This window comes from Sebastes fasciatus, chromosome 5 (assembly GCF_043250625.1).
Source record: "Sebastes fasciatus isolate fSebFas1 chromosome 5, fSebFas1.pri, whole genome shotgun sequence".
Classification (NCBI taxonomy): Eukaryota; Metazoa; Chordata; class Actinopteri; order Perciformes; family Sebastidae; genus Sebastes; species Sebastes fasciatus.
In genome coordinates, this window is record NC_133799.1 from 2,153,377 (window position 1) to 2,179,039 (window position 25,663).

The 25,663-nt window shown below is 41.1% G+C and overlaps 1 protein-coding gene across 5 annotated transcripts in view; it reads right to left on the reverse strand.

Annotated features, from left to right (window-relative positions):
* The window catches only part of reps2 (RALBP1 associated Eps domain containing 2), a 27,642-nt gene continuing 1,979 nt past the window's right edge, over positions 1 to 25,663 (reverse strand). The window contains exons 2-19 of one of the 5 annotated variants that reach the window (XM_074636803.1): positions 19,816 to 19,939; positions 19,233 to 19,408; positions 15,430 to 15,541; positions 14,403 to 14,509; positions 14,181 to 14,322; positions 13,997 to 14,060; positions 12,434 to 12,617; positions 12,295 to 12,348; positions 11,989 to 12,067; positions 11,738 to 11,824; positions 10,802 to 10,850; positions 10,558 to 10,694; positions 10,203 to 10,264; positions 9,979 to 10,068; positions 5,419 to 5,505; positions 5,165 to 5,271; positions 3,302 to 3,407; positions 1 to 1,092 (exon numbers count right to left, since the gene is read on the reverse strand). In XM_074636803.1, the coding sequence (XP_074492904.1) occupies positions 1,024 to 1,092; positions 3,302 to 3,407; positions 5,165 to 5,271; positions 5,419 to 5,505; positions 9,979 to 10,068; positions 10,203 to 10,264; positions 10,558 to 10,694; positions 10,802 to 10,850; positions 11,738 to 11,824; positions 11,989 to 12,067; positions 12,295 to 12,348; positions 12,434 to 12,617; positions 13,997 to 14,060; positions 14,181 to 14,322; positions 14,403 to 14,509; positions 15,430 to 15,541; positions 19,233 to 19,408; positions 19,816 to 19,939 (1,836 nt within the window). In that variant the 3' untranslated portion in view covers positions 1 to 1,023. Of the gene's footprint in view, positions 1,093 to 3,301; positions 3,408 to 5,164; positions 5,299 to 5,418; positions 5,506 to 9,978; positions 10,069 to 10,202; positions 10,265 to 10,557; positions 10,695 to 10,801; positions 10,851 to 11,737; positions 11,825 to 11,988; positions 12,068 to 12,294; positions 12,349 to 12,433; positions 12,618 to 13,996; positions 14,061 to 14,180; positions 14,323 to 14,402; positions 14,510 to 15,429; positions 15,542 to 19,232; positions 19,409 to 19,815; positions 19,940 to 25,663 lie in introns of all 5 variants that reach the window. The other 4 variants (XM_074636801.1, XM_074636798.1, XM_074636802.1 and 1 more) reach the window with 4 other exon arrangements.

The following is a 25,663-nucleotide window of genomic DNA, read 5'->3' on the forward strand; positions in this document are numbered from 1 at the left end:
TAAAAATAGACAACTTTATTGATTAGTTTGATTATTGTCTTCAGCTCAGAGCTCAGTAGTTGTGCATGATTCAAGGTGAATTTACAGTCACATCAGTTTACATGCATCAGTATCAAGCATGCCATCATTCATTTGTCTTCCATAACTCCTGATTGTTCCTGATGGTAAACGGTCTGAAGCGAGCTACAGCAGCACCACGTCGTTGCATAGATAAAATCAAAACCACATCGGACATTAGCTGTTTTGAAATCTATCTTGCAAAAAACATTACAGGAATATTGTGCTCTTTTCTTTTCTGGACTTTTTTTTTTCCAAAATTGCAGTGCAGAAATAGCTCTTCATGTGATAATAAACATAAAGGGGGTTAAAAGAAATCAACAGTCAGGCGGTGCTTACATTTAAAGATGGAGCAAATGTTCAAGTAAAATGTCCATATTTCATACAAATCCAGTGTCAACATTCTCCAGTGTCCTAGTGGTGCTACAGTGTGACGACGGACAATCAAATAACGTGGAAACCTGCAGCTAAATTACATCAAACTCATATGTAATGTGACATTTTCAAACATTAACTACAACCTTTTGCAAATGTGCATTCTTTTTAAACTTTAAGTGCAAAAAGTAATCAGATTCAGGAACTAATCTGTAGCACCATCACTTGCTTTAGACCACATGAAACACGCTGAATACATCGACTGACGAGAGAACCCTAGTTCCCAACAAGTGTTACATGTATTGGAAGCAAAGTAAGATTCATGGAGAGTAAATCTAAAGAGAAAAATAAGTTAGAAAGTCAAGATATTTCACATGTGCATATCATACAGTGATTTTAAAATAAATGCATGTTTTAATCCTGCAGAATGTCATTAAAAGTAACTCAGACTGGAGTTGTTCATCAAAGAAATCAAAGAGTCTTCAAGAGAATTCGGGACAAAACAAAAGAACTTTCTGTATCTTGGCTCAAACATTCATGTTTTTTAGAGACTGATGTATTTCGGTGACTCTAACCAGACGACAGGCGCAGTCACGTGGAGGTCAGAGGCCGCAGGAGATCCAGCTGGGACTCCAAGGTGACCCTCTCCTGGTGGACCACCTGCAGCCAAGCGAAACAAAAACGTGACCTTTGATCACTGCACGCTGAACGAGAGACGCACCTCAGGCAGTAATGACATCATTGGTTTTGTTTGCCATGGTGACGATGGTCGAGAAACAGCGCTATTCAACCTTTTTCGTGTCAAGGACCCCAAATTTGATAAGATTTCTCTTCAGGGAACTCCATCTGAAGAGATCTTTATTTATTAGATTTGATTAAGACCGTGGAGGAAGTGAAACCTAGGATCAGAATAGTCCCTCTTAAACCTCTTCACATGATGCGAACCAGCGAACATCAGATTGTTTCAGTCGTTCCCAGTGAAGATGTCCTAACCTGCTCTGTGTGTGTCAGCAAACAAGCAAAACAACATGTCGCTTGCTTGAAAATCCGCTCGCCCTGCCTCTATTTTAGCGAAGTTTCATGCACCTCCAACCTATTTTCATTTATCAAAATCGATGCTGACAGTTACTGACATTAACAACAGCAACAACAACGCTCTGTAGAAGGCTTCCCGGTCAGCTCGCTCTCATTGGCTGTAGCAGGTTTCTGCTCCATGTTGCATCACTGTTCCTTTCACACTAAAGTTTAGGATTCAAAATCGAGGGAAACTCCGATCCAGTTGGTATTCGGTGACGTTAAGATGATGTCTGTAAACCCGTCAAACTACAGAATCATTTGGGCAGATAATCTGTTCTGACCGGCCTTCAATCAGGAACATCCCGACGACTGTAGGGAGGGACGAATCTGACATAAAATCTGCCAAATGATCCTCTAATGAGGAGCCAGCTTAACTATCTCACTAAGGTTTGTTTCATTATGTGTTTTGTTTGCCGTGGTAGCGATGGTCTATAACAAGATGGATCCACTTAAGTGGTCCTTAATGTTTATTACACCCCAATACAGAATACTTAGATTCTCAGCTGTTTCCAGCCTTTATAGATTGTGACCCCTAAAGCAGGTTTTGTCTTATTGTGGTTTTTCTTTGAGAAGGTTTCATTTGAGTTGTAGAGGCCTGAGAGGGTGAAAGTGTCTTTAATCTAAATCTTTAATCATCTTGTGGTATATCTGGAGACATGTTGGGAACCACTGCACTACATTAAAAGATCATAAGGTCACTAATCAATAGAGCTCATGGCGATATGCTCATTAGATTCGGAGGTATCTTGACATTTTGGCAGCATAAAAAGAGAGGAATGTCCAACATGAAAAGTGTTCAGTAAACGTCCTTCTTCAGAGCGACTGATAGTAAATAATCAAAGTTGAATTAAAGAGCAAAATGTTTTTGATTAAGACCGTCTTGAGCTGTTACTACTCCTGTGTCTTTATTTCTAATGCTACTTCAGCTTTAGGGTAGAAGTCCACGGAGAGCTGCTCCTCTCTCTGCTCACACACCCTGTTGTCGTTGGATGCCTGACCAGCCCCGGCTCTATTTTAAAGGAGACAGTTGTGAATGCCAGTGTTTGGTATTCCAACAAGGCTGGAGTCTATATAAAGACACACAAATGCCTTTCTCTGCAAAATTCCTCAGATGCTCTGAGACACTAGCAGAATTAGAGAGAGAATAAACGACATCCCAGATTACCAAATCACCTGTGGAGGATGAATTATCAAAGCCTGTTTCATTCTTTAGTCTCTGTTGTATTAAAGCTATAGAAGCGCTGCATGTGGGGGGTTTCACTACTGGATCATTTACGAGGAGAATGACAGGCATGCAGCATGTGTTCCAAACGGGAGAGTGTGTGAGCTGGAGGCAGATCTCCAACACAAACAGCTCAGTCTGATCCATTAGTTCAGCTCTGAATGATGGGTAGAGGGAGCAGACAGTTGAGCTCGCAGCTTTTCACCGGCGGGAGCATTTGTTTGTCGCACTCATTTGAGAACGCGCAGAATTCAAACTTTCCAAACAGTGTTAACACGAACGCGACCACGCGACCACGCTACCGCGCTCTCACGCTTGTGGTGAACATGTGGCGTGTAAAGTCCTAAAGTCCTGTGAGTCGAGCGCTCTTTGTGTCAGCATTTCAAAGTCTGTTTCTACGAGCTGTGGAGCTGGTTTTTGTCCCAGAGGAGGCGGAGGGGCAGGGAATGTCAGAAAGTCTCTGTGGCCAGCCACTAATGTAGTCCACCACACCCTCAGCAGGATAATACCGAGCACATAAACTGGTCTGGTTGCAGCTACAGCGAGTTGAGAAACAGAAGATATGCTGACCTTGAGCTGCTGCTGGAGCTCGCTGTTGAGGCGCGTCAACACCGCGTTGGTTTCCTTGTTTTTACGGATCGCCTGCTGGATCTCCTTCTTCTGTTTGGACGGCAGCCTGAGAGACAAGTTTTATACACTTTTGAATTAGTTTTCTAAATAGATAAAGCAGTATAACAAAACTGACATCGTTCAGAGAACAACTTTAAGATAACATATGAATAAACATCTCCAATTCTTTCATGTTTGGGTCTAAACCCGGTGTTTGGAGATGGGATTAAATAACTCTGTAACGGTGGGTTAGTGCGCTGCAGATGAAAGCACAGGAGTTTAACATCAATCAAGCAGCCATCGCTCTCAGTCACCACCGTTACTGATGGTCACCTTCTACTTCAATAAGGAGACAGGAGGAGCACACATGTTAGAGTCATCACGGTGAGTCAGGGAGGATGAGTTTCAGGGGTTAACCATCGCCGTACTATTAAAGGCACACTGAGGAGGATTTGTCGGTTGCGGTTTGTTAAACACAACATTCAAAGGCGAACCCCCCCTCCTCCAACGAGAGGATGCAGTTTAGTTGTATGGGAACGTCATTTTGTCGGAGACAGGGTTGCATCTTGGATGCGTACAATCTGGCACCAGAGGTCTGTACTACGAAGCAGGATTTGGCGTTAGCGAGGTAACTTCAGGGTTAACCCTTCAGGGTTTTCCGTCCTACGAAGGTGGATCACTTCTTACCGGGTTAGATCGTTACCATGGTAACTGATGCTGAACAGCTATCCTGCTCCGGAGCAGGTTATGTTCCAGATAAGAGATCAACTCGCATAAAAGCACCGCCTTCTGACCAATCAGAGCTCGGTGCGGGGATCGTATGGTAATATTACACACATATGAAGAAGCTACAGTCATAATCCAGACTAAAAACAACACAGATTAAACTGACTACTGCAGGAAGGACAGCTGGCTGGATGCTGTGGGTGTTTACCGCTTTGAATTATGATTTTATATTTATTGTTTTTACTTGGTCTTGAGTCCGTTTCACACCGCCGGAGACGGGACGCAGCTGCAGGAAGGATGAAATAGTCACAAAGGCAACAATCTTGTCAAAGACAATAATGAAGTGTCCCATCTAGACGACTATATCTGACTTTTGAGTTCCGTTAAATTAATAAATCTGTTAATTTACGCATTCACACATCGGGAGGTTTTTCTTTCACCTGCTGTCCTTCCTGCTTTTGGCAGCTTCAACTGTGTTAATCTGGATTAAGTGTTTAACTTCTTCATATTTGTCTAATATAGTTAACTCTTCCTTCCTTTGTAAAATGTGCCGCTCTGCCTGTCTGTCTGTAGTCTGTAGTCTTGTCCATGTCTGTGATTGGTCAGATGCTGCAGACAACGCCCCGTTCATGTGAACGCGCTCATAACCAGACTGAGAAACCCTGGGTCTCGTTTGTTAGGGTTAGTAAATCCAGATAAGGAGAAGCTACCCTGGGTATGTTGAACTCGCTTCGTAGTACAGGCCGCCAGTCGCTACGTTTTTATAGAGGTAGCCGCCGAGAAACGTCACAAACACAGAAAAATAAGAAAATCTCTGCAGATACAGACACCAGCACACACTTCATGATCACTACATGATTGAGATTAGGAAGTCCTACTGATTGTGCCTTTAAGAAGTTCTTAAACCTGTATTTGGGCACTTTGGGGACATATAAAGTTGATATGGCTATAATTCTTAATAATAAAGATATTGATTAGAGCAGTTTTAACATGAGTCACCATGTAGTCGTCTCTCTTTGGATAATTCTACTCAATAAAACCCACATTCAGTCAGATTGAGTTGTATTTGAGGACTACAGAGTGAGATGTTTAACTGACTTCTGAGCAGCTTTGGTGGGGGTGGGAAAGGGCATGGCAGGTGGAGGGACGGCCTCCACGTTCTCCCTCTCTGGGTGGTACTTCCTGCGGACCGGCTTCTGTGGAACCTGAATGTGAGAAAGTCCGATCACGTCCTGAAGGAGAGTTTCAGAAATCAGAGTTAGCCTCCTCCTCCTCTTCCTCCTCCTCCTCCTCCTCACTCCAACAGAGACATATTAAATAAAACCATCTCCCACTGTGTCAGCAGTTCGGACCTGTTTTGAAGCATTCGCCAGGTCTTCAGTACTTGGACCAAACCTGGAGCGTGGACCCGGGTCCTCAGGTTTCATACCGCTCTCCTCCTGCAAAAAGAGTCCAATTAAATTACACAAAAAGAGATTTGCAAGGATTTACGATAAAATATATTTTCCTGGTGTTGATGTCACGATGAGGTGAAATAATATGAGAGGACCGCTAAAGAGGCAGGATGAAATGTGTCGGCCCTGACCCGGATAAATCAGCCCGGTCCCCTGCAGGGGCCGCGACGGGCTTCCTGCACCGCTCAGGGGCAGCCATGATGGATTAACGGGCTTTTATTGCATCTCCTCGCTGCATTTCAGCCATTATTCTCCTCCAGACGTCACGTATGAAGTATCCCCTCCTGCTTTCATTCAGCAGAGAGGTGAACAGTGCAACAGTCTGAAGACAGGCCCGACACATGAAGGTCTTCATTTTAGCTTAAACCCTCCGAGACCCACAATAGAGACGCTTTCTAGTCTTTCTTTAGGGGGTCTTTAGGGGGAGATAGCAGGTCAACAGTAGATGTCACATAGAAGTGGTGTACATCATCTGAAAGCTGAGAACCTGAAGATTAATTTGAGATGCAGCTCTGTGTGTCACGTAAGTAAGTTTAGAACATTATGATGGAAGTATATGATGGTCATCCCCATGATCTATTATGTTTCATAAGCTGTTGCAGCACTTTTTTGGGTTGATTCCATTTGTTACACAGATTTGGTGCTAAATTTAACCATTTTTTATCCATCAAGAATTGATAAAAATGATCAATAATCCCTCCAGAATACCACATTAAGACACCAAGACCTTGAGGAACACCATAGAAAAAGACATGCTGTGATTTGGGATCAAAAACTTTTTGACATTTTGGAGATTTCTGCACGAATTGGCATTTTTCGGCGATTGGATGTCGAGCACTTCTGTTGTGTAAAATGCTTAGAAACCCCCTTATTATTAATGTAACTAGGAAATCAATCCATCCTCTGAATGCTCTAGGTCTCTAGTCTGATCCATCCATCCTCTGAATGCTCTAGGTCTCTAGTTTGATCCATCCATCCTCTGAATGCTCTAGGTCTCTAGTTTGATCCATCCATCCTCTGAATGCTCTAGGTCTCTAGTTTGATCCATCCATCCTCTGAATGCTCTAGGTCTCTAGTTTAATCCATCCATCCTCTGAATGCTCTAGGTCTCTAGTTTGATCCATCCATCCTCTGAATGCTCTAGGTCTCTAGTTTGATCCATCCATCCTCTGAATGCTCTAGATCTCTAGTCTGATCCATCCATCCTCTGAATGCTCTAGGTCTCTAGTTTGATCCATCCATCCTCTGAATGCTCTAGGTCTCTAGTTTGATCCATCCATCCTCTGAATGCTCTAGGTCTCTAGTTTGATCCATCTATCCTCTGAATGCTCTAGGTCTCTAGTTTGATCCATCCATCCTCTGAATGCTCTAGGTCTCTAGTTTGATCCATCTATCCTCTGAATGCTCTAGGTCTCTAGTTTGTGGCTGTAAAGTTTCATGAGGTTGTGATTATCCTAGAGGTCACCACAGGTCATTTTATACAGGGAGGTCAATGAAATGTCTCCTATGGGGACTAACATCATCACACATGAATACAGTTGGGCTCATTGGATCCACCAGAGTCTCAGCTTTACAGCGAGACCCAGTTTATGTGATTCACGACTGTTTAGGGACCCCAGGATGCAGAAATATTCAAATGAAAGACAGTAAAGTTGGTCTCAGAGGGTTAAGATTACTTGTTAAGAACGTTGAAGGCATTTCTCAGCTCGCAGCACCTTCTGTACTTTCTCTATTTCCCATCTGTTAATGTTGGATTTAGTGAATTTGATCCACTAATTTCTACGGGCTGCTGCCGTCTCCATTGCGGCGCCCGTTGAAATGCCTGGGCTCTTTCCTGATGGGTTAAACAGGCTTAACGCCGCCGCTGTAAATTGTACCCGAAAAAAAAGCTAAAAATGCGTTTTTGTTTTTTTGCTGAGCAAACGCAGCTGACATGAAGAGCAGACACACGAATAAACGAGCCTCAGATTCGCTGTGAAACAACCGCAGCATGGAAACGTTTAAAGAAGGTAGTGGAGGAGCTGCTCCAGCGGCAGTAAACCACAGGAGCTCCATCAGCAGGCTGTGTGGTCACATCTCAGCCGTGCAGCAGCAGCAGCTCACGGCCGCTTCACTGCAGATATGTGAGGCCTGAAGGAACATACGGTCGTTGTCACACAGACGAGAGCTTCTTTAACATCTTCACTACCGGACTCATTTAACTGAGATAAACCAACAGCCAATAATAAAGACTGTATTCACTAGTAAAGTAAAGTAAAGTGAAGTGAAGGAACACACTGTCGTTGTCACACAGACGAGAGCTTTATAATATATATAATACTACCGGACTCATTTAACTGATACAAACCAACATCCAATAATAAAGACTACAGCCGCCTGTAGCACAACCAGTGAGTCTGACTAGTCTGACTGTATTCACTAGTAAAGTCAAGTGAAACGAAGCGAAAGTGAGGTGAAGTAAGGTGAAGTAAAGTAAAGTAAAGTGAAGTGAGGTAAAGCGAAGTAAAGTAAAGTAAAGTAAAGTAAAGTAAAGTAAAGTGAAGTGAGGTAAAGCGAAGTAAAGTAAAGTAAAGTAAAGTAAAGTAAAGTAAAGTAAAGTGAGGTAAAGTAAAGCAAATTCAAGTAAAGTAAAGTAAAGTGAAGTGAAGTAAAGTAAAATAAAGTGAAGTAAAGTAAAGTAAAGTGAAGTGAAGTATAGAACAGTTAAGTGAAAGTGAAAGTGAAGTAAAGTAAAGCGAAGTAAAGTAAAGTAAAGTGAAGTGAAGTATAGAACAGTTAAGTGAAAGTGAAAGTGAAGTAAAGTAAAGCGAAGTAAAGTAAAGTAAAGTGAAGTGAAAGCAAAGCAAATTAAAGGGAAGCGAAGTAAAGTAAAGTGAAGTGAAGCGAAGTAAAGTGAAGTAAAGTAAAGTAAAGTGAAGTAAAGTGAAGGTGAAGTAAAGTGAAGTGAAGCGAAGGTGAAGTAAAGTAAAGTGAAGTAAAGTGTAGGTGAAGTAAAGTAAAGTAAAGTGAAGTAAAGTGAAGTAAAGTACAGTAAAGTGAAAGTGAAGTAAAGTGAAGCGAAAGCAAAGCAAAGTACAGTGAAGCGAAGTAAAGTGAAGTAAAACCGAAGCAAATTAAAGGGAAGCGAAGTAAAGTAAAGTGAAGCGAAAATGAAGTAAAGTGAAGTTAAGTAAAGTAAAGTAAAGTAAAGTAAAGTAAAGTAAAGTAAAGTAAAGTGAAGTGAAGTGAAGTGAAGTGAAGTAAAGTAAAGTGAAGTAAAGTGAAGTAAAGTAAAGTGAAGTAAAGTGTAGGTGAAGTAAAGCAAAGTGAAGTTAAGTGAAGTGAAGCGTAGGTGAAGTAAAGTAAAGTGAAGTGAAGTGAAGGTGAAGTAAAGTGAAGTAAAGAGAGCTTAAGATAAATTAAGTGAAATAGAGTACAGAGAAAGTACAGTAAATGTTTGCAGTTGGTGGATAAGTCAAGTGAAGTAAAATAAAGTGACAAAAACAGAATGAAATGAAGAAAGAATGAACAGTATATATAGGTATGTGTGTCTGCAGTCTGTTTTTCCATTCAGTATAACTGTAAACTGAACTGCTCCTGAGAGTTTCCTGCTAACGCTGGTATCAAATATTCACCCTTAACTTCAGATTGACGTGTTTTATGTTGAGGAAGCTGTTATTAACTACTCCTGTAGTTCACTCTCGTCTCTCTGAGGGGTTCAGGATGGTATGAGTTTCACTTTGTCTTACTAAGTGAATACAAACATACATACAGGTGATTCCTCAAGTCTTTTTGGTTTTAATTAAGATGTGAAACATCCTGTGGGAAGACAGAGGACTGATGATACTGCACACGATGGAGAGGAGAGAGTAGTGAGTGAGAGGGCATGTCTGCTGGATTCAATAAATACAAACCACCAGGGATTAAAAAGACGGCGTAATAAAGTCAGTAATGGAGGAAGGATTTGAGGGAGGGAAAATCGTGCATAAATAAATAAATAAATATAAAATAAATAAATAACGGCAAAAACAAATAAATAGTAAAAATATATGCAAAAATAAATGAATAAATTTATACAAATAAATACATACATAAATAAAAGGGAAAATTAAACAGAAGAGTAAATAAATAAGATAATTATTACAAAGATAAATAAATAAAGAAGCAAATTAAACCAGAAATATAAATTTATGTCACATTTTGTTAATTAATTAATGGCTACATTTCTTTTTGATATTACTTTTGCTACATTTAATGATATATTTATTTATTTATTGAGTCATTTATTTATTTATTCATTTATTTTTCATTTTGGCAGGTGGAAGGAGGAAAATCCGGGAGCGGAAAATGCTGGCAATCTGGGGAGGAGTTTTGAGTTTGCCTGCTTATGTTTTCCCCTTTTCACAGGGGACATTTTAGTATATTTGCAAACCACCAAACAAGACAACTCAATGAAGAAAAATCTGATTTCATGCTCACCTCTTCTCTAAAGAGACTGAAGTCTGCAAAGTTTGGCTGCTGCACTTTATTCTGGGGAGTTTTCTCTGGAACGGTGATGAAATGAGGAACCTGACAAGAGACATGAGAAGCTTTCCTTCATCATTAATTCATGAGACATTTGTACAGTTGGAGTTCACAGGAACAACTAAAGATATAAGAGCATGTTATTGCACGGACTGCTGCAGTAATCACACCAGGTTTACCTGTGACGCTGGCGGTCGAGGAGGAAGGGCTGGAGGAGGCGGCAACCATCCACTCTTTATGCCTAAAATCCAGACACAATATCACTGAGCTGTAAACTAGAGGAGCTTCTCAGGAGTCACATTTTAAACACAAATAAACACCCATATTCTCATAATCAGACACTGACTCTCTCTCTCACCTTTCAGACTGAACAATAAAACCCACCTAGCTCCATTTCCTCTTTTGTTGTCCCATGAAAAGGAGAACCGTCTCAAACAAAACACAATAAAAATGCTCCGTAGCTGCAGGCGGGTCGTGCTCTGAGCTGCGTGTTAGAAAGCTCGTATTGAGTGAGTCTGTGGAGGTGAGTCGTACCTGGAGCGCCCTGCTGGAAGAGCTTGTTGAGGTCCAGCGAGGAGGCTCTGGAGTGGGTCTTCTGGGGTCGGGGTGGAGGCGTCGGAGGCTCCTCTGCCTTCTTCATCGCATCTTCAATAGAAGTGCTGGAGTAGGACCTGGATGTGATGTCACACGGGTGGAAAAAACAACAATGAAAAGTAGAATGAAGTTACAAAGCTACGCAGGAGTTCAGAGTACTCGTGATTCAGGTGGTGGTTTTCACCTCGGTCTGGTTTTTGTCCTCATGTGTGTGTCCAGGTCCTGCGGCGGCTCTGTGAGGACGGATAAATGAACAAAGACACGTCAGACTTCTGGTCTTGTTTGAATTGTTGTAAATGAGAAGCAGCTACTTCCCCGTGGAACCGCTAACTGTGATTACATGTTTGAGTAGAGCAGCTTAATCAACACATAACACACAGCTACAGTATGAAGCTCCTGGTCTGCTGCTGTAGATCAACTGTGTGTTATTGATGGTGTTCCAGTAGAGTTAGACCCCCGACGTGTGTCTGCTACTTCCAGATGCTCATATTATAAATATCAATCACAGGAGGTTATTCAATTTGTTGACTTTTCCCGATCAAGGATGCTGCTCCAACGAGAGTCTTTGTATAACATTATAATGGAGTGTAGTCTCAGTGAATTCACTGCCTCACTCCTCATTGGACACTTTCTATAAAGTTTGGGACCCTTACTTAGCATATATTAGACCTAAGCTGTCTATCCTCCATATTACAAGGGTTTCCTAAACCAGCTTAGCCTGTCTCTGTACCTTCTTTACCGCAAATCAGTTTTCTTTTAACCTTTCTATTTGTTTATAATGATTTATTTAATGTGGTGTCTCTCTGTTCTGGTGTTGGGTATAATGCCCGTTGTTGATTTCTTATTGTTACCTTCTCATTTTATTTGTCATGTCTGAGCTGTTTCAATTTCAATTTCTGAAAAGTCCGTCATATTAAATCATAAATTGGATCGGGCAGCGACACCGCCAATCATGTCTTTCACACCGTTTTCTCATTCGTCATTACCAAAAGCTAAAAAGCAGGTTTTAAATAGGCTGCTGGATATCTACATTTCCTGGTTTTAAAATCTGGCCCTATTGAATTTGTAGTTGAATACAGGAACAAAGTATTGACTTTAATGATACAACGGTTCAAATTACTTTTCGTATCACCTGGCCTCTCAGGAAAAGCACCGAGATATAGAGTCCGTTTCTCCTGAGATGTTGTCGTCCTCTTCACACCGACATCTGCAGACACAGAGATACAGACATCAGCAGCAGGACCATGCACCATGCTTTCCTGACATACTCTGATTTGAAGTTTAAAAATAAAGATCCACTCATAGGAAGTGCATCTGATTTTAGAATATAATGTTTTTCAGTTTTTTGGTAAAAGGTGCATCTCATGTTACCTTGTTTACATGATTCTTCATTCAGATCTAGTTTTGTTGTGAGCAGACTTGGCTGGAGTTGCTCTATGATGCTCCGCTCCTAAGAAATACAAAGTAAAAAAAGAAAAGATCTGTTATATCATCAGAACATCACGACATCACTGCCTGCAAACATTTCAATCATTTAAAAAGTGCAGAGCATTTTAGGAAGAACAAGCTCAGGGCTCAACATGTTGATGTGACTAACAGCTCGGTACTGCCCCCTACAGGCACCACACAGGGACTCCACATTCACTTTATATTAAAGAGTATATACATGTAGTTTACCATGTGACTGGGCCTCAGTTCAGCATCCTCAAACACAATAAGAGGCTCTGCACTCTGCAAACAAGCACAGAGCAAAGAGTTGGATTCTGAAGGAACCAGCAAACTAAAGCTGAGACACAAACATTGTTCCACTTCATACTTCACTACTGACTTCAGGAGTATCCGGTACGTCGTCCTCTTCCTGCTGCATGAAGTCCGGCTGCAGGGTGGGAGGAAGGCTCTCTGGGAGAGGGTAACCGTTCTTACGCGCCACAATCAGATGAAACGCTGTGCAGAACTCAGAGAACGTCAGAGCTCCGTCTCGGTCCACGTCGCTCAGCTCCCTGCAAACAGGAGATGAGAAAACTAAATAAAAACATCTTTAGCCTTATTTTATATTTGTCTGTTTACATACATGTGTCCATGTCCACTCTTTAACGCTTTGTTATCGTTGTTGTCTGTTTATTTGTCTATATGTCGTTAAAGTGCTTTTTAAAAAAAAAAAAATTGTAATATTGTTTGACTAAGATTATGATTATTATTAGTATTATCACTTTTATTTTACTTCATTGGCTATTAAATTGGGGTGGTGGCGGGTCAGATACAATAATAATCGGTTTAATTTTGTATTAATTTCAGGAAAAATAGAAAATTCCTTGGAAGAAAAGCTCAATTTAAACCCAAGTAAAAATTAATTTATAATTCATAGACAAATTATATGTATTTTTTATAATATTGCCAGGTTCAGCTGATCTGCTCTTCTCTTACCAATAGCAATTCATCACTAATTTATTCATTAAAGGGACTGTTTGTAACTTCTTACACGTATAAATCACCGGGTCGGTGTATCATGCACGCTCGTGTGTGTTTACGCTGTTCAGACTCAGACTCCAACACAAACTCCAGTGAAGCACCAAAACCTCTTGGTTGTATCTAGTGAAGCTGTTAAACAGTGTTGGCCGCGGTCGGAGGACGCGGAGGAGAACGTAGCTTTGGTCTCCAGGACCGGAGTCGACGCTGTACTCTGCTCCTCTGCCTGCCTTCACTCACACACCGCGCTCGTTCTCACTCTCTCTCTCCACCTCTCACGTGCATGCTGCTCACTCCACACTGCAGAAGAGTTAGTTTAGCTCTGAGAATATCTAGTGAATGTTCAGTGGACGTTTGTGCAGAAATAACTGCTGCAGCTCCTCCAGACCAACAGAGGTTTCCCGTGTCTTGTGAAGTGACGGGGCTCCGCAGACAGAAACGTTATCGTCTCCGACCAAAACTCCGGTGTCTCCCCCGTTCCCTCCGGCCGCGGTCGGGAGAGTGAGGCAGGAAAAGTCAACACTAGGATCAGCAGTGATTCATGGAGAGACCTTCGTCTGGTCAGCTAACATTACTGCCAAGCAGCTGAAATACAGAGTGATATTGTGCTTTTAGCTGACGTGTGTCTCCTCACTGTGTTGAGCGATGCTCCTTCATGTCTATGTAGAGCGAGCACAAGCGCCAGCAACAGGACGCTGACTTTAGTTGACTTAACGGCCACAGGTGTCGCTGTTAACAACACATTTCTGATTCTTACAAACAGTCCCTTTAAACATGATCATGTATCATCATAAAGCATAGAAACATCAGACACTACAGGCACAAATGCTGTTTTTTCATGCACTGATAAACATCCAACTGACCCCAGAACAGAACAGAACAGAACAAGAACAGACAACATGAGTCATCTCACCAGATGTGGGAGAGTTCTGGTATCGGCAGCTTGGATTTAGTGAAGAAGTTCTTTGCGATGGTTCCTAGAGAAGAGTCAGAAAGAGGTGAAATAGTTTGAATGTGATATTTTATTTATAAATAGGTGCAGCAGGAGGAGGGAGGGAGGGATGGGAGGGATGGGAGGGATGGGAGGGGGTCCATACCCAGGATGAGAGCCCCCAGGTCAGGCTGCAGGCTCTTGAACTGATTGGTGTAATACTCCAGCTGTTCCTCTGTGATCCTCCAGGGGTCGTCGTCAGAGTAGTCCACGACGCCGTGCTGGTCCAGCCTCTCTGATGAGGACGCCTGGGCAGACACATCATTATATAGACTTTATAAAGAATTATTTATTATGATGGAAAAGCTGCACAAAAGCCCGTCTGTACCCGAGCCATGGCAGGATGCTCCACGGCGGGTTTGGTGCCGTAGTTACTGGGCGAGGAGTGCTGCTCCAGCTGGACCATCGGCCGCGACGGATGTTTGCTTTCGTAGGCTGAAGAGAAACACACGGAGAATAACACACCGATTATTACACCCTCAAACATGTGATCGGACAGATTCACAGATCAAAAACATCAGGAGAGAGGAGAGGACGCAACAGGTGTCAGTAAAAACTCAGCTTTTACATTTCAGTTCATTTCTAATTTATAATACATGACTCGTGAAGACGTGCACTTCTTGCAGTTTTTAGTCCTCTGCTGAATTAACAGTATTATCACTTTGATAAAAACAGGACATTTCCTGGTGATGTAAACAGATGTGATGTTGTTTCTGCCAACAGTGGAAGTTTGTAGAGTGAAATAAAAACTAAAATCTGAGGTATTAGAAACATTAGAAATCCTCTGGCCTTTGTATGTGTATAAGTATATACAGTATATATCATTATAATGTTGTTTCTTTTGGTGTATTGTTAATTTCTAATGTTAATGTAGCTTTTAAAATTTTTTAGTCTTTAATTACTTATTTATTTTGAATTAAATTAAATTAATAATTTTATTATACAGTATATAAATGTTTTTTTTTAATGTAGCGTTTACAATTTCTATTTTATTGATACGTGATGTTTATGTGTTCTGGTCTTTAAATACTTATTTATTATTTTAAATTAATTTAATTATTTATTTTATTTATATCTATTTATCTATATATATATATATCTATATATATATAGATATATATATATCTATATATGTATAGTGAATATTCATCTGTAAATCACTTTGGACTGCCTTTTTTCTCTATTTATACCTGTGTATGTGTTTTATGTCTTTTATACTAATTATTCATAAATATATATATATATGAAATAATAAAAGTCATAATTGAAAAAAGAAAAGAAAAAGAAAGTCCTCCAGCCTGACCAGTGTAACTTTAAACTTTAAAACAAACCGATGCGTTCTATCTCCGTCTTACCGATCTGTGCGTCAGCGCCGTTTCTCTGCGTGGCGTAGGCGTAGCCGCGGTAGGTCAGCGGGGGGGAGCGAGGCGGTGAACTGCACGGTGATCGTGGTGGAGACCAGGGTTCCTTCACAGACACAAGATTTATTATTTTACATACACAGAACTAGAAGCAGCCTCAATGCATTATACTGCTGGTTAATACTGGAACAGATATCATATAATATTACTGGAAACACTCCCACTAATTATCATTATTATTATTATTATCATTATTATTATTAGAACGTGACAGTGTGACTGCAGGGTGATGCACATTTTCAGAGGTACATTAATGTTAATAACAGTCTGTTCCAACTCGTGCCCAAACTGTGACCTCTTGCATTGAGGTCTGGTGAAGCTGGAGGATAAACTAAAGTCTCTGTTTTGTACCTGGAACCATCCGGAGACAATGTTTCATGGCACGGTGTTGTTATATATAATATAGTATAATATACTAGTATAATATGGCTTCCTTTACATCTTCACCACCAGGACGGCCTCATGTTCTACTTTTGAGGGGATTATGATAAATTATTCAGACATCAGAAGTTAATCTGAAGTTAATCTTCAGCGGTCTCATTTTAGTACAATATTTTAGTTACTCTCCTTCCACTGCAGCTCATCAGAGAAACACTGAGCATTTCGTCCCCGATCACTCACATTAGAATCACATTAGAATCACATTAGAATCACATTAGAATCACATTAGAATCCCCTTAGGACGGATGTTTTAATGGGCAGTATGAAGAGGAGATACGAGTACAGCGAGCAAAGCCTGACTATTATTTTAAAGCTGGAGTGCAGAGCTTTTGTCTCCCCCTCTGGCAGTGAGACTAATTACCATATGGGAAGATATGTGGATGTATGGAGAAAGAAACCTGATAAAATAAAAAAATTATGCAAATCATGCATCAATAAATACATATAATAATGAATAAATACATTTTAAAAAAAATCTAAATTAAATGCAAAAGAAATGCAAAAATAAATACATAAATAAATACATACAATCTAATAATGAATAAATAAATTTAAAGATAAATATAAATTAAATTAAAAATGAATGCAAAAAGAAATGCATAAATAAATATATACAATCTAATAATGAATAAATAAAAAAATCGAAATTAAATGCAAAAATAAATACCTAAATAAATATGTACAATGTAATAATAAATAAATTTAAACATTAATAAAAAATTAAATAAAAATGAAAATTAATAGAAGAGTAGATAAATAGGGGAAGCAATAAAAATATAAATAAATTAAAATATAAATAGCAATTAATGTCACACTCTATTGATTAATTAATGCCAATATTTATTTTTAATATTATTTTTGGTTCATTTTATGGCATGTTTATTTATTTATGGAGTCATTTATTTATGATTTTGGCAAGTTCCGTCTTCCATATAGCAGCAGCTATGGCGGATAAGCCTAAGAAGAGTCCAAGGAAAGTGTCTGGAGTCGACGCTCCAGATAAAAAAGAACCTCGGCGTTCAGAGGAAGGATTAGCGTCAAAACATTTGCACAAAAGTACATGAAGGGAGCTCCTGGTGGCGAGCTCACCTGCAGGCATCAGCGGAAAGTCACTACACACACCAGACACCACAACTCCCCTATACTGAGAAACACAGAGAGCTTCATGGTCGTGGTCTTAAGCTGCTCTGCAGAGTCCACATCAAGGTTTTCATCAGGTTCATGTTCTGTACTACATACTTGTGGCCGGTGTTGAACCTTGAAGCTCGTCCTTCTGCTCTAATCTCTCAACAACGAGGCCTTTCTGCTCCGATGATTACAGCCGACTGGAATGCCTCTGCTCAGCGTACCGCTCCTGTTCAACTCTCAACGTTTCCCACTCAGTGTTGCGCTCCAAGACATCTGAACAGTGATCCGTGCTTTACTCTCACAATGACACATTTAAATCTGACGTGTCACAGAGTAACTTTGAGACGAGGGCTGCGGTCGTCCTAACGTCGTCTCCTAACCACTTCTCCTAACCACTTCTCCTTTGACCTCGATGGAAAACGTCATGAGGTCAAGGAAAGATGAGAAGGAGAGTTCAGAAGGATTTAGGAAAAGACAACCGCACTTTACATCAACAGATAATAAAGGATTATCTGACCTAACGCGGACAACCGGGGAAAAATAATAATGTCATTACCGAGGTTGGAACTGAAATAAACAAAGGAATAACTTACCACAAAGTTTACATGATAAATATTGAGTTATTATTTTTAGTTATGGTGAAGGAGTAGAGCCCATAAATGTATATTTCTTCTTACTCCTTTTCAGACGTAATATTTATTTATGTTGATTATTTGTTTACCGTTCTTTTGATTTGTTATTCTTGTTTTGTTTTTCACTTATTTGTTTCTTCTGTTCGACATAAATAAATAGAAATAAAGTTAAACTAAATGGTTGTTACTGTGACTGTATGAAAATAATATGCAAGATAAGCATATCCTTTGTTTTCATAAACGGCAGAATGGTGCGTCGCTTTAAAAGTTAAAAGCGGCCGCAGGGAACTGTGGGACGGCATTATCTCCTTTCCTTTTGATAAAGGATGCTTCAGTGTTTCCTCTGCTAAAGGAGATAAGAAAGGAAGCATTGAAGCTCCTTTCCTCAACGTTTAGAGGCTTCAAACAGCTCTCATCACGGCTGCTACTGAGATACTGAGAGGGTCATTTCACTCCGTTAGGAACCTTCCTAAGAAAAAAAAGCCAAGGCCGGCTGAAGGCGTAGGCCATGTAAGCGGTCGCCTGGGGCGCCACTTTCTGGGGGACGCTGGTCGCCCTCTAAAAGAAAATAAATAAAAATAAATTGACAAATAAAAATGCCGGTGGGCGCCCCTTCCTCATTTTCTGCAATGAGGTAAAAACTGAACAAATAAATAAATAAATAAATCCACTTTCCATCCCTGTAACACCAGGATCAGACTACAGGATCTTTTTGACGGTTACGATGGTCACTATGTCAGATTAGACGATTGAGAGTCATAAATTCTTGTCCTGACTTGGACACGCTACATGACGGACTACACGTCGGTCCCCTGTTCCGACAAAACACACTCTCCCGGCACCGCCTTCTTTTAATATACGGGCTTACCGCGGCTCAAACAATACAAATATAATTCACAGGGAGGAGCTAAAGCGGGCACGCAACGGGATGCTCCATGACGCAAAGACGCAACGGCGGTGGTGTTTTTTACTCCCTTTACTTTACAACCTAGATTAAATATCCTTCCGCGAGGTCCGACAGCAGTTGGCGTCTCTGCTCAGCCGGTCAAATTCACGGCCGCGACGGAACACGTCGTGGAAAGCAAAACAAAAAAAATCAAACATGCTAGACTTTCTGTCGTGAGACGTCCGAGACGCGGCGTGGTTGTCGTGTACTATGACACACAACACGAGATAAAACGATCGATTGTCGCACACGACGCTCGTTTATCGTTCCCGATCCGAGTAGAGACCCTACGACGGCCCCGTCGGGATGTAATCGGGCTGATATCGTGTAGTCTGAACCGTAAATTACTCTCCATACTTTCCATCTGCCCGGTCGCATTTATTTGTTAATAAAAGCGTAAATTGTAGTGAAACTGACTAAACACTTTTAAGCCAACAATATCAGGGACCATAGTTTATTGATTTTACAGTTATTTATGTAAATAAAAATATTTGTTTTTGTCTTAAAACCACTGTAATGTCTGATCTGTGTTGCGTTTAACGGGGTTAGGGGTTCTGAGGTCGACCCATCAGAAGTCCCCCCCAGCTCACCTGCTTGTCCACGTTGGCCTCCAGGTGTCTGAAGGAGCTCCGGTCTGCTGGAGTCCAGGACCCGGAGCCGGGTGCAGTCCCACACTGAGCCCCCTGACCCTCTATGCTGGGAGGGACGACTGCGTATCTCATCTCGGGTTCATTCTTCAGCCCAACGAATCTGGGCAGAGGTAGATCTGAAGGGAGACACGAGGCTTCTTTATCTTTCTCGTGAATAAAAGTCAAACATGTTTAAAGTAGAAGAAGAAGAAGATCAGGAGCTTCCTGTCTGACGACCTTTGACCCATCTAGATTTAGACTAATCTGGATGAGCGTCTTTACGTGTCTCATTCTGCCGAGGTGAGCTCCTACTGAACCTCACCACGCTGAATATGAACGTTTATAATAACAATCCCTCATGTGTTGTGTAGAAAACAGATTTTCTCGGGTGCGACTGACTGATTGTGCGTTCTCGTTAATAAGGGCAAACCCACTTAGCCCTTTCCACGCGACTCCCCCTTCTCATCCAGATTAGAACCAAATCCTGACCATGTTCAGATAATCTCCTGATCCCCTCCTCCTCCTCTCCGAGCAGCAGACTTACTGGCCGTCACGCTCTCCAGGTGGACGGGCAGCGCCGACTGGGCCGCCGCCAGCAGCTTCAGCGCCACGAAGAACTGAGGCGTACCGAAGTAGCCCAGACGCTTCGCTCCACACAACTCCGTCACCTGAGACAGACAGAATCAGTTTAACTATGGACTATGGACAAGCTTTAAGTGATAGATTACATTAAATATCATCTTTCATACTGCCTCCAGTGTGTTCCTCTTTTCAGAAACATAAAACTACGGAAGCTCTGAGAGGCAAGTGAGAGAAAAATAATTCTGGTGATCCATTTTCTAAGTCTGATCTACATAGTTTTCTATCTGATGTTTATGACTCAAGAACAGGTTGGCAAAACAAGTGTTTCCTGAAAGGTTTTTTTCATCTGTGAAAACAGGTGAAACTAGTTTCGGCAGGTGATTGTTGCCAGGATCATTTTTTGCCAGTGTTTGTTGTTGTAATACTCGTTTCGGCCACAAGAGTCTGAAGTGCACCATTACCTCATGTTCTCAATAGAGCTAAAGGTCCCGACACACCAAGCCGACGGTCGGCCGTCGGACAGTTTGGGGTCGGTGTCGGTGAGCGTCTGTCGGTCTAGTTTTGGCGATGTGTCCCTCACCGTCGGCTCTAGCCTGCCCGTGTCAGGGTTTTTTCCGGTCCAATGAGCATGTTGAATCGGCGGCGGAGCTCGTTGGCAAGAGAAATCAATCTGATTGGCTGTTCAGCTTAAACCAATCAGTGCACGAGAAGAGAAACGGAAGTGAGGAAAGCAAGCCGATGAGTAAAGTCAAGAGGACACAAACACAGACGGCTCTTCTCATTTTTCATCTCATCTGATCATTCCAGATATTTTCACAACGACATGAACATCTGGAATGAGACTAAGTGGTGAGCGAGAGTGGTGGGAAAAATGGTCGGCAAACGCCGCTTTGTTTCATGTACGTATCATAACGTATCATAACGTATCAGAACGTATCAGAACGTATCAGAACGTATCATAACGTATCATAACGTATCAGAACGTATCAGAACGTATCAGAACGTCTTTGAGGTTTGTTCGAGTGCAACTTTTTGGCCGAGACAAAGGATCATCGCTGCTGGTTCTCTGATGTCGGGTTGGTGTGTCTGGTGTGTTGGTGTGTCTGGTGTGTTGGTGTGTCTGGGCCTTAAGAGCATTCATGTTTTCTTATAGGTGAGTTTCACTTCATGCACTTTAAACACAATCATGGATGCTTTTATTTACAACATGAGGTAGTGGTGCACTTTGGGCTCTTGTGGCCACAATTAGTATTACAACAACAAACACAAAATAATTTCATCTGCCAAAGCATTTTCCCACCTGTTTCACAAATATATGAATACATCTGAGAAAGATAAATAAATGTAAGCCTGCAAAAACCTTTATTTTCACCTGTTCTTAAGTCCTAAACAGATGAGGAGATCGGACCTAGAAAATGAATAAACAATGTTTTTTTCTCAGTTGCCTCTCAGGGCCTCCGTATAATCCAGCCAGGACCAGAGTAATCTTAAACATGTGATTATTTCACACCGGGGTCGAGGTAATGTGTCGAGCAACATGACAGAATGAAGCTACAAAAGAAGCAGTCTGTAAAGGATCAGCAGCTCAGTGGATCTGTTTATCCAGTAGCTCCTCTCTTGATTAGAGGTACAATGACTGCTGGGGGAGTAAAGGAGATTAGGATTATGAAGGACAAGCGAGGGAAAAATACCCTAAAAAACAACTGAAGGACATTTTCTCTTGGAGTAAAGGTTGAAAAGTCAGACAGTTTATAGATGTGTTGAAGTGAACATGAGCTCCTCTATGACTGAGGCTACATTCACACCAGATCAGGCGTTGTGGCGATTCACCGCAGGGTTGTGCGGCGCTGTGGGAGAGTCACTTTAACGGCCCATCAAACTGCACGACGATTAACGTCTTTTGTTCCCTCATGGCTGGTTCTACAGCTCTGGATTGCCGGTTACGTGATCGGCCACCGCAGCGTGACGTCAGGTTGTGTTTCTCCAAAGGTTGATTCTGTTTCTACTTTTCTGCTTCAGGCCGCTGCGTATCTTTTGCCCACCCTCTACGGCTCCCACAGCAGCAGCCAAAGCCCGAAAGCACTACCGCCATTAAAAATGAATGGGAGGACTTGCGGAACTGGTGTGAATGTGAATGCAGCCTAAATCTACATGTGTCTCTGAAATAAAGCAACCTGGAATAACAGACCAGTATTTCTACACTGGAATAGCAACCTGCGCTAGGTTTAATGTAGGTCTGACTGACTTATGGATCATTTGCATGTAAGCAAAATACAAATTGAAATATTACAGTTATTAAAACTAGACTTAAAAAACGTTTTTTTACCATGAATTGTTCTTGTTACGATATCATGTGTATATTTAATGTCTTCTTTTGACGCGTGGACATTGGTTTTACTCTGAACCATTTGTGATCTGTTGTTTTGTGTTTTATTGTATGACGTGTACCGACATAGCTGCCTTCTTCACCAGATCACCATTCAGAAAGAGATTTTATCTAATCTGATTTTTATCTGGTTAAATAAAAAATAAATAAATGTATCACTTAAATCATATTAGAGTACATCCTCCAAATAGTAACTATGATAATTGCAGACAGTCAGTGAGGCAAAACTGACATTTATTATTATTATTATGAGGCCAAGACACACAGAAGGAGGTCCAACGGTCTGTTTTAGCTTCAACATGAAGGCTGACTGATGACAAACCATCCAACAGAGACAAGCTTCTTCTTTTCTTTTGGCAACAGTGGATTAACGCTGCTAAAATGTTTTTATAAACATACATTTTTCTAGTGAAAACATGTGCTGATATATGTGTTTATTAAATATGAACGAGAGGAGAGCTGCTCCATATTAGAAACACTCTTTTGTGCACCAGTCAATCCTAAAGTTAAATATTGAACCTGCATTATGAAGTCAGGGGATCACCACAGTCAGGAGGATTCATCCTCTGAGGACCACGAATGTCCCCCAAAAGATTCAATGACAACACATCCTGTAGTTATTGAGATATTTCAGTCAGGACCAAAGTGGTGGACCAACGAGTATGACTAAATACCATGAAGAAACCAGGATCAACATGTGCGTATAAATCCTGGATGTGACAACTCTATCAGAGCTGAGATCCGTAAAGTTTTATCTTGAACACGGACACACCTTCTTCAACCAGACTGGTTCTACAGCAAACAGTCAGTCAGCAGAGCTCAACATGTCACTATAGACACAACAACACATACCAGAGAGTTCACCTCCAACCTGACAGCTAGCTCCAGTAGAACCAGGAGAATCACACCATTCAAAGTATTTAAATGTGACGTAGTGAGTCGCTCACACAGCGGAGACGTCCAACTGAACGTTTAACCGTCCGTTATGCAGCCGGCTGTTATCATAATCACATGATGAAACATTAAGGGAAACATTTACTGTACTGTAAGTCTGTGAAATCAGCACAACAATTGATTTGCCTGCTCAGTAATAAAGTGTCTGTTCTGTGAGCAGACGGCCGAGCAGGAAGACGTGTCAACACAGACCAGACTTAAAGATCCTTCCTCTGTCAATCTGCTCACTCATGACTCAACACACCTTCATGATGGGAGATTCCCGTGTTTTGACACATAGCAGAGATTATATTTATTTACAGTTTCAAATCTTCTATGTCATCATACATCTCCCGGAGGAAACACACCATCTGTGATTCTGTGTGACACAATGACCCAGAAGTCAGCTCTGAGAGCAGGAGTGATCCAGCAGGCATCCTGCAGCTCAGAGAGCTGAGTGTCAATCACCCCCGTGTGGCGTTGGCGGCGGCGGCGGCGATCCAGGCCGGACAGGAAGGAAGCACAGCTCAATGCCTCAACTTCCTGACACCCACACAGAGACACACAATGGGCTGCGATCGCCGGGAGCAGCTGAGCTGACCCCCGCGGGACCGAACGGAGGACGCAGACCTGCTGCGTTCAGCCGAGCTGGAAAAATATGTTTATGAGCCGTTGATGGGTCAGCAGAAATCACTCTGACGGAGTAGCTCTACAGGCAGTGGAAAACAGATCTATAATTAATGTGAATATAATTCTATCTTTGAGGTGGTGCAGAGAAATGATAGTTTTAATCTGAAATGTTATTTTCTGTTTTTTACACACTTTGTATGATGAGGTTTTGAAAGCGTCAGTGAGAAAACTACCTGCAAGTTTGAGCTCTTTAACTATAAATCATGTTTACTTCTCATTTGTGTTGATTAGTTTCCTCCTGCTCCAGGCAGACATTGGTTTACACTCATTTCTGCACCGTATAAAAAATAATTAGCAGACTTTTGAACAGTGAACATCAAGTCTGTCGTCATAGTCACATCATCGTTGTGTAGTTCTGCAGTTTGACTTAAAGGGACTCCCTAGAACTTGTGTTTAACAGCTGCTATTGTGGCCCTGAGTGATAAATGATAGACTAATGATGAAGGCTGAAACGAAGAGTAAAAGTAGCACAAGAGGAGAAAAGCCCAGAAGTCATTAATGTCCTTTATATCTTGCTAAAGTTCACCATCATTAACATAAACGTCTGGTCATATCAGAAGCAGTGAGGCTGAACAGTTAAACTCCTGAGTGAACATTTTATTACCTATGAATTTAACTTTTCATTTGTAAGAGTTAGACTGTGTTATTTCTTCCTTTCTTCCCAACTACATAGTCTGGCTTTTAGTTACGGGACGATAGAGGATTTTATCGCAGATCGTGATAAAAAAAGAAACTCACAATAAGTTGATCGCAATTTAAAAAGCTGTCTAGCTCGCTGTCATGGTAGAGAAGTGAAACATAAAATGTCAGGTGAAGTGATTTCAGTATGTTTCAGTGACATTTTAAGAGTTTAAGCATATTGTGATGATTATCAGGATAATAGCATGAATCATAATTATTTTGACCAGGATGATCAGGACATGAAATCTTCTCTACCTACTCGCTTTAATGTTCTCTGTGATGGAAATGAATTGAAAACAATGACTGCCTGAAACTAGAGGAAAAGCAAAAATACAGCAGCATGGTTTGCAAAATAGTTTTCTGTAGAGCTAAAAACAAATAAGTCAAATATTTAGTTGATAGACAGAAAATGAATCTTTGATAACCGATAATCAAAACATTGTTGAAATCATTTTTCTTGCAGACATGTTTTGGTTCCAGCTTCATTTTTGAATTCAATTCAGTTTGTTAGGATTTTAAACACTGAACGGGTCACGCTGAGCTCTGGGAAACTACGACACACATATTTCAAATTCTTGGTCGACTAAGAATTTGAAATATGTCCATTTCTTTGGTTCGAGCACAGTCCTACTATTAAGCTTATTTTCTCATATTTCATCACTAAAATTATGAATATTGTCTATAAATAGTTTCCCAGAGCCCGACGTGACCCAGTGAGATTGTTTGTTTGTTTGGTCCGACCAACAGTCTAAAATCGAAACAAATTGAATTTGCAGTGATTTTTAAACTGTAGAAACGTCCTCACAGTTTAGAAGCTGGAAACAAAACATGCACGGCTGCACCCTCTGAGTCAACTAATCCGTCGTTTTGGTCTCAGTCTACGAGGATTTCTTTAGTCAATTAGTTGTTTTTTTTGCTTTGATACCCGATGCTGTAGTAAATTTAATCGACAGATCTGTGAAACTGAGTTTCTCCACAAAGAATCACAGAAAAGCACCACTTTAAATCTGGTGAGATGAGCTCAGAAGGTTCTTAGAAAGAAGTCACTCAGCATGAAAAAAGCATAAAAAACGACTAAGGAAATCTTAGTTGACTGAGACCAAAACGACTAATCAGTCAA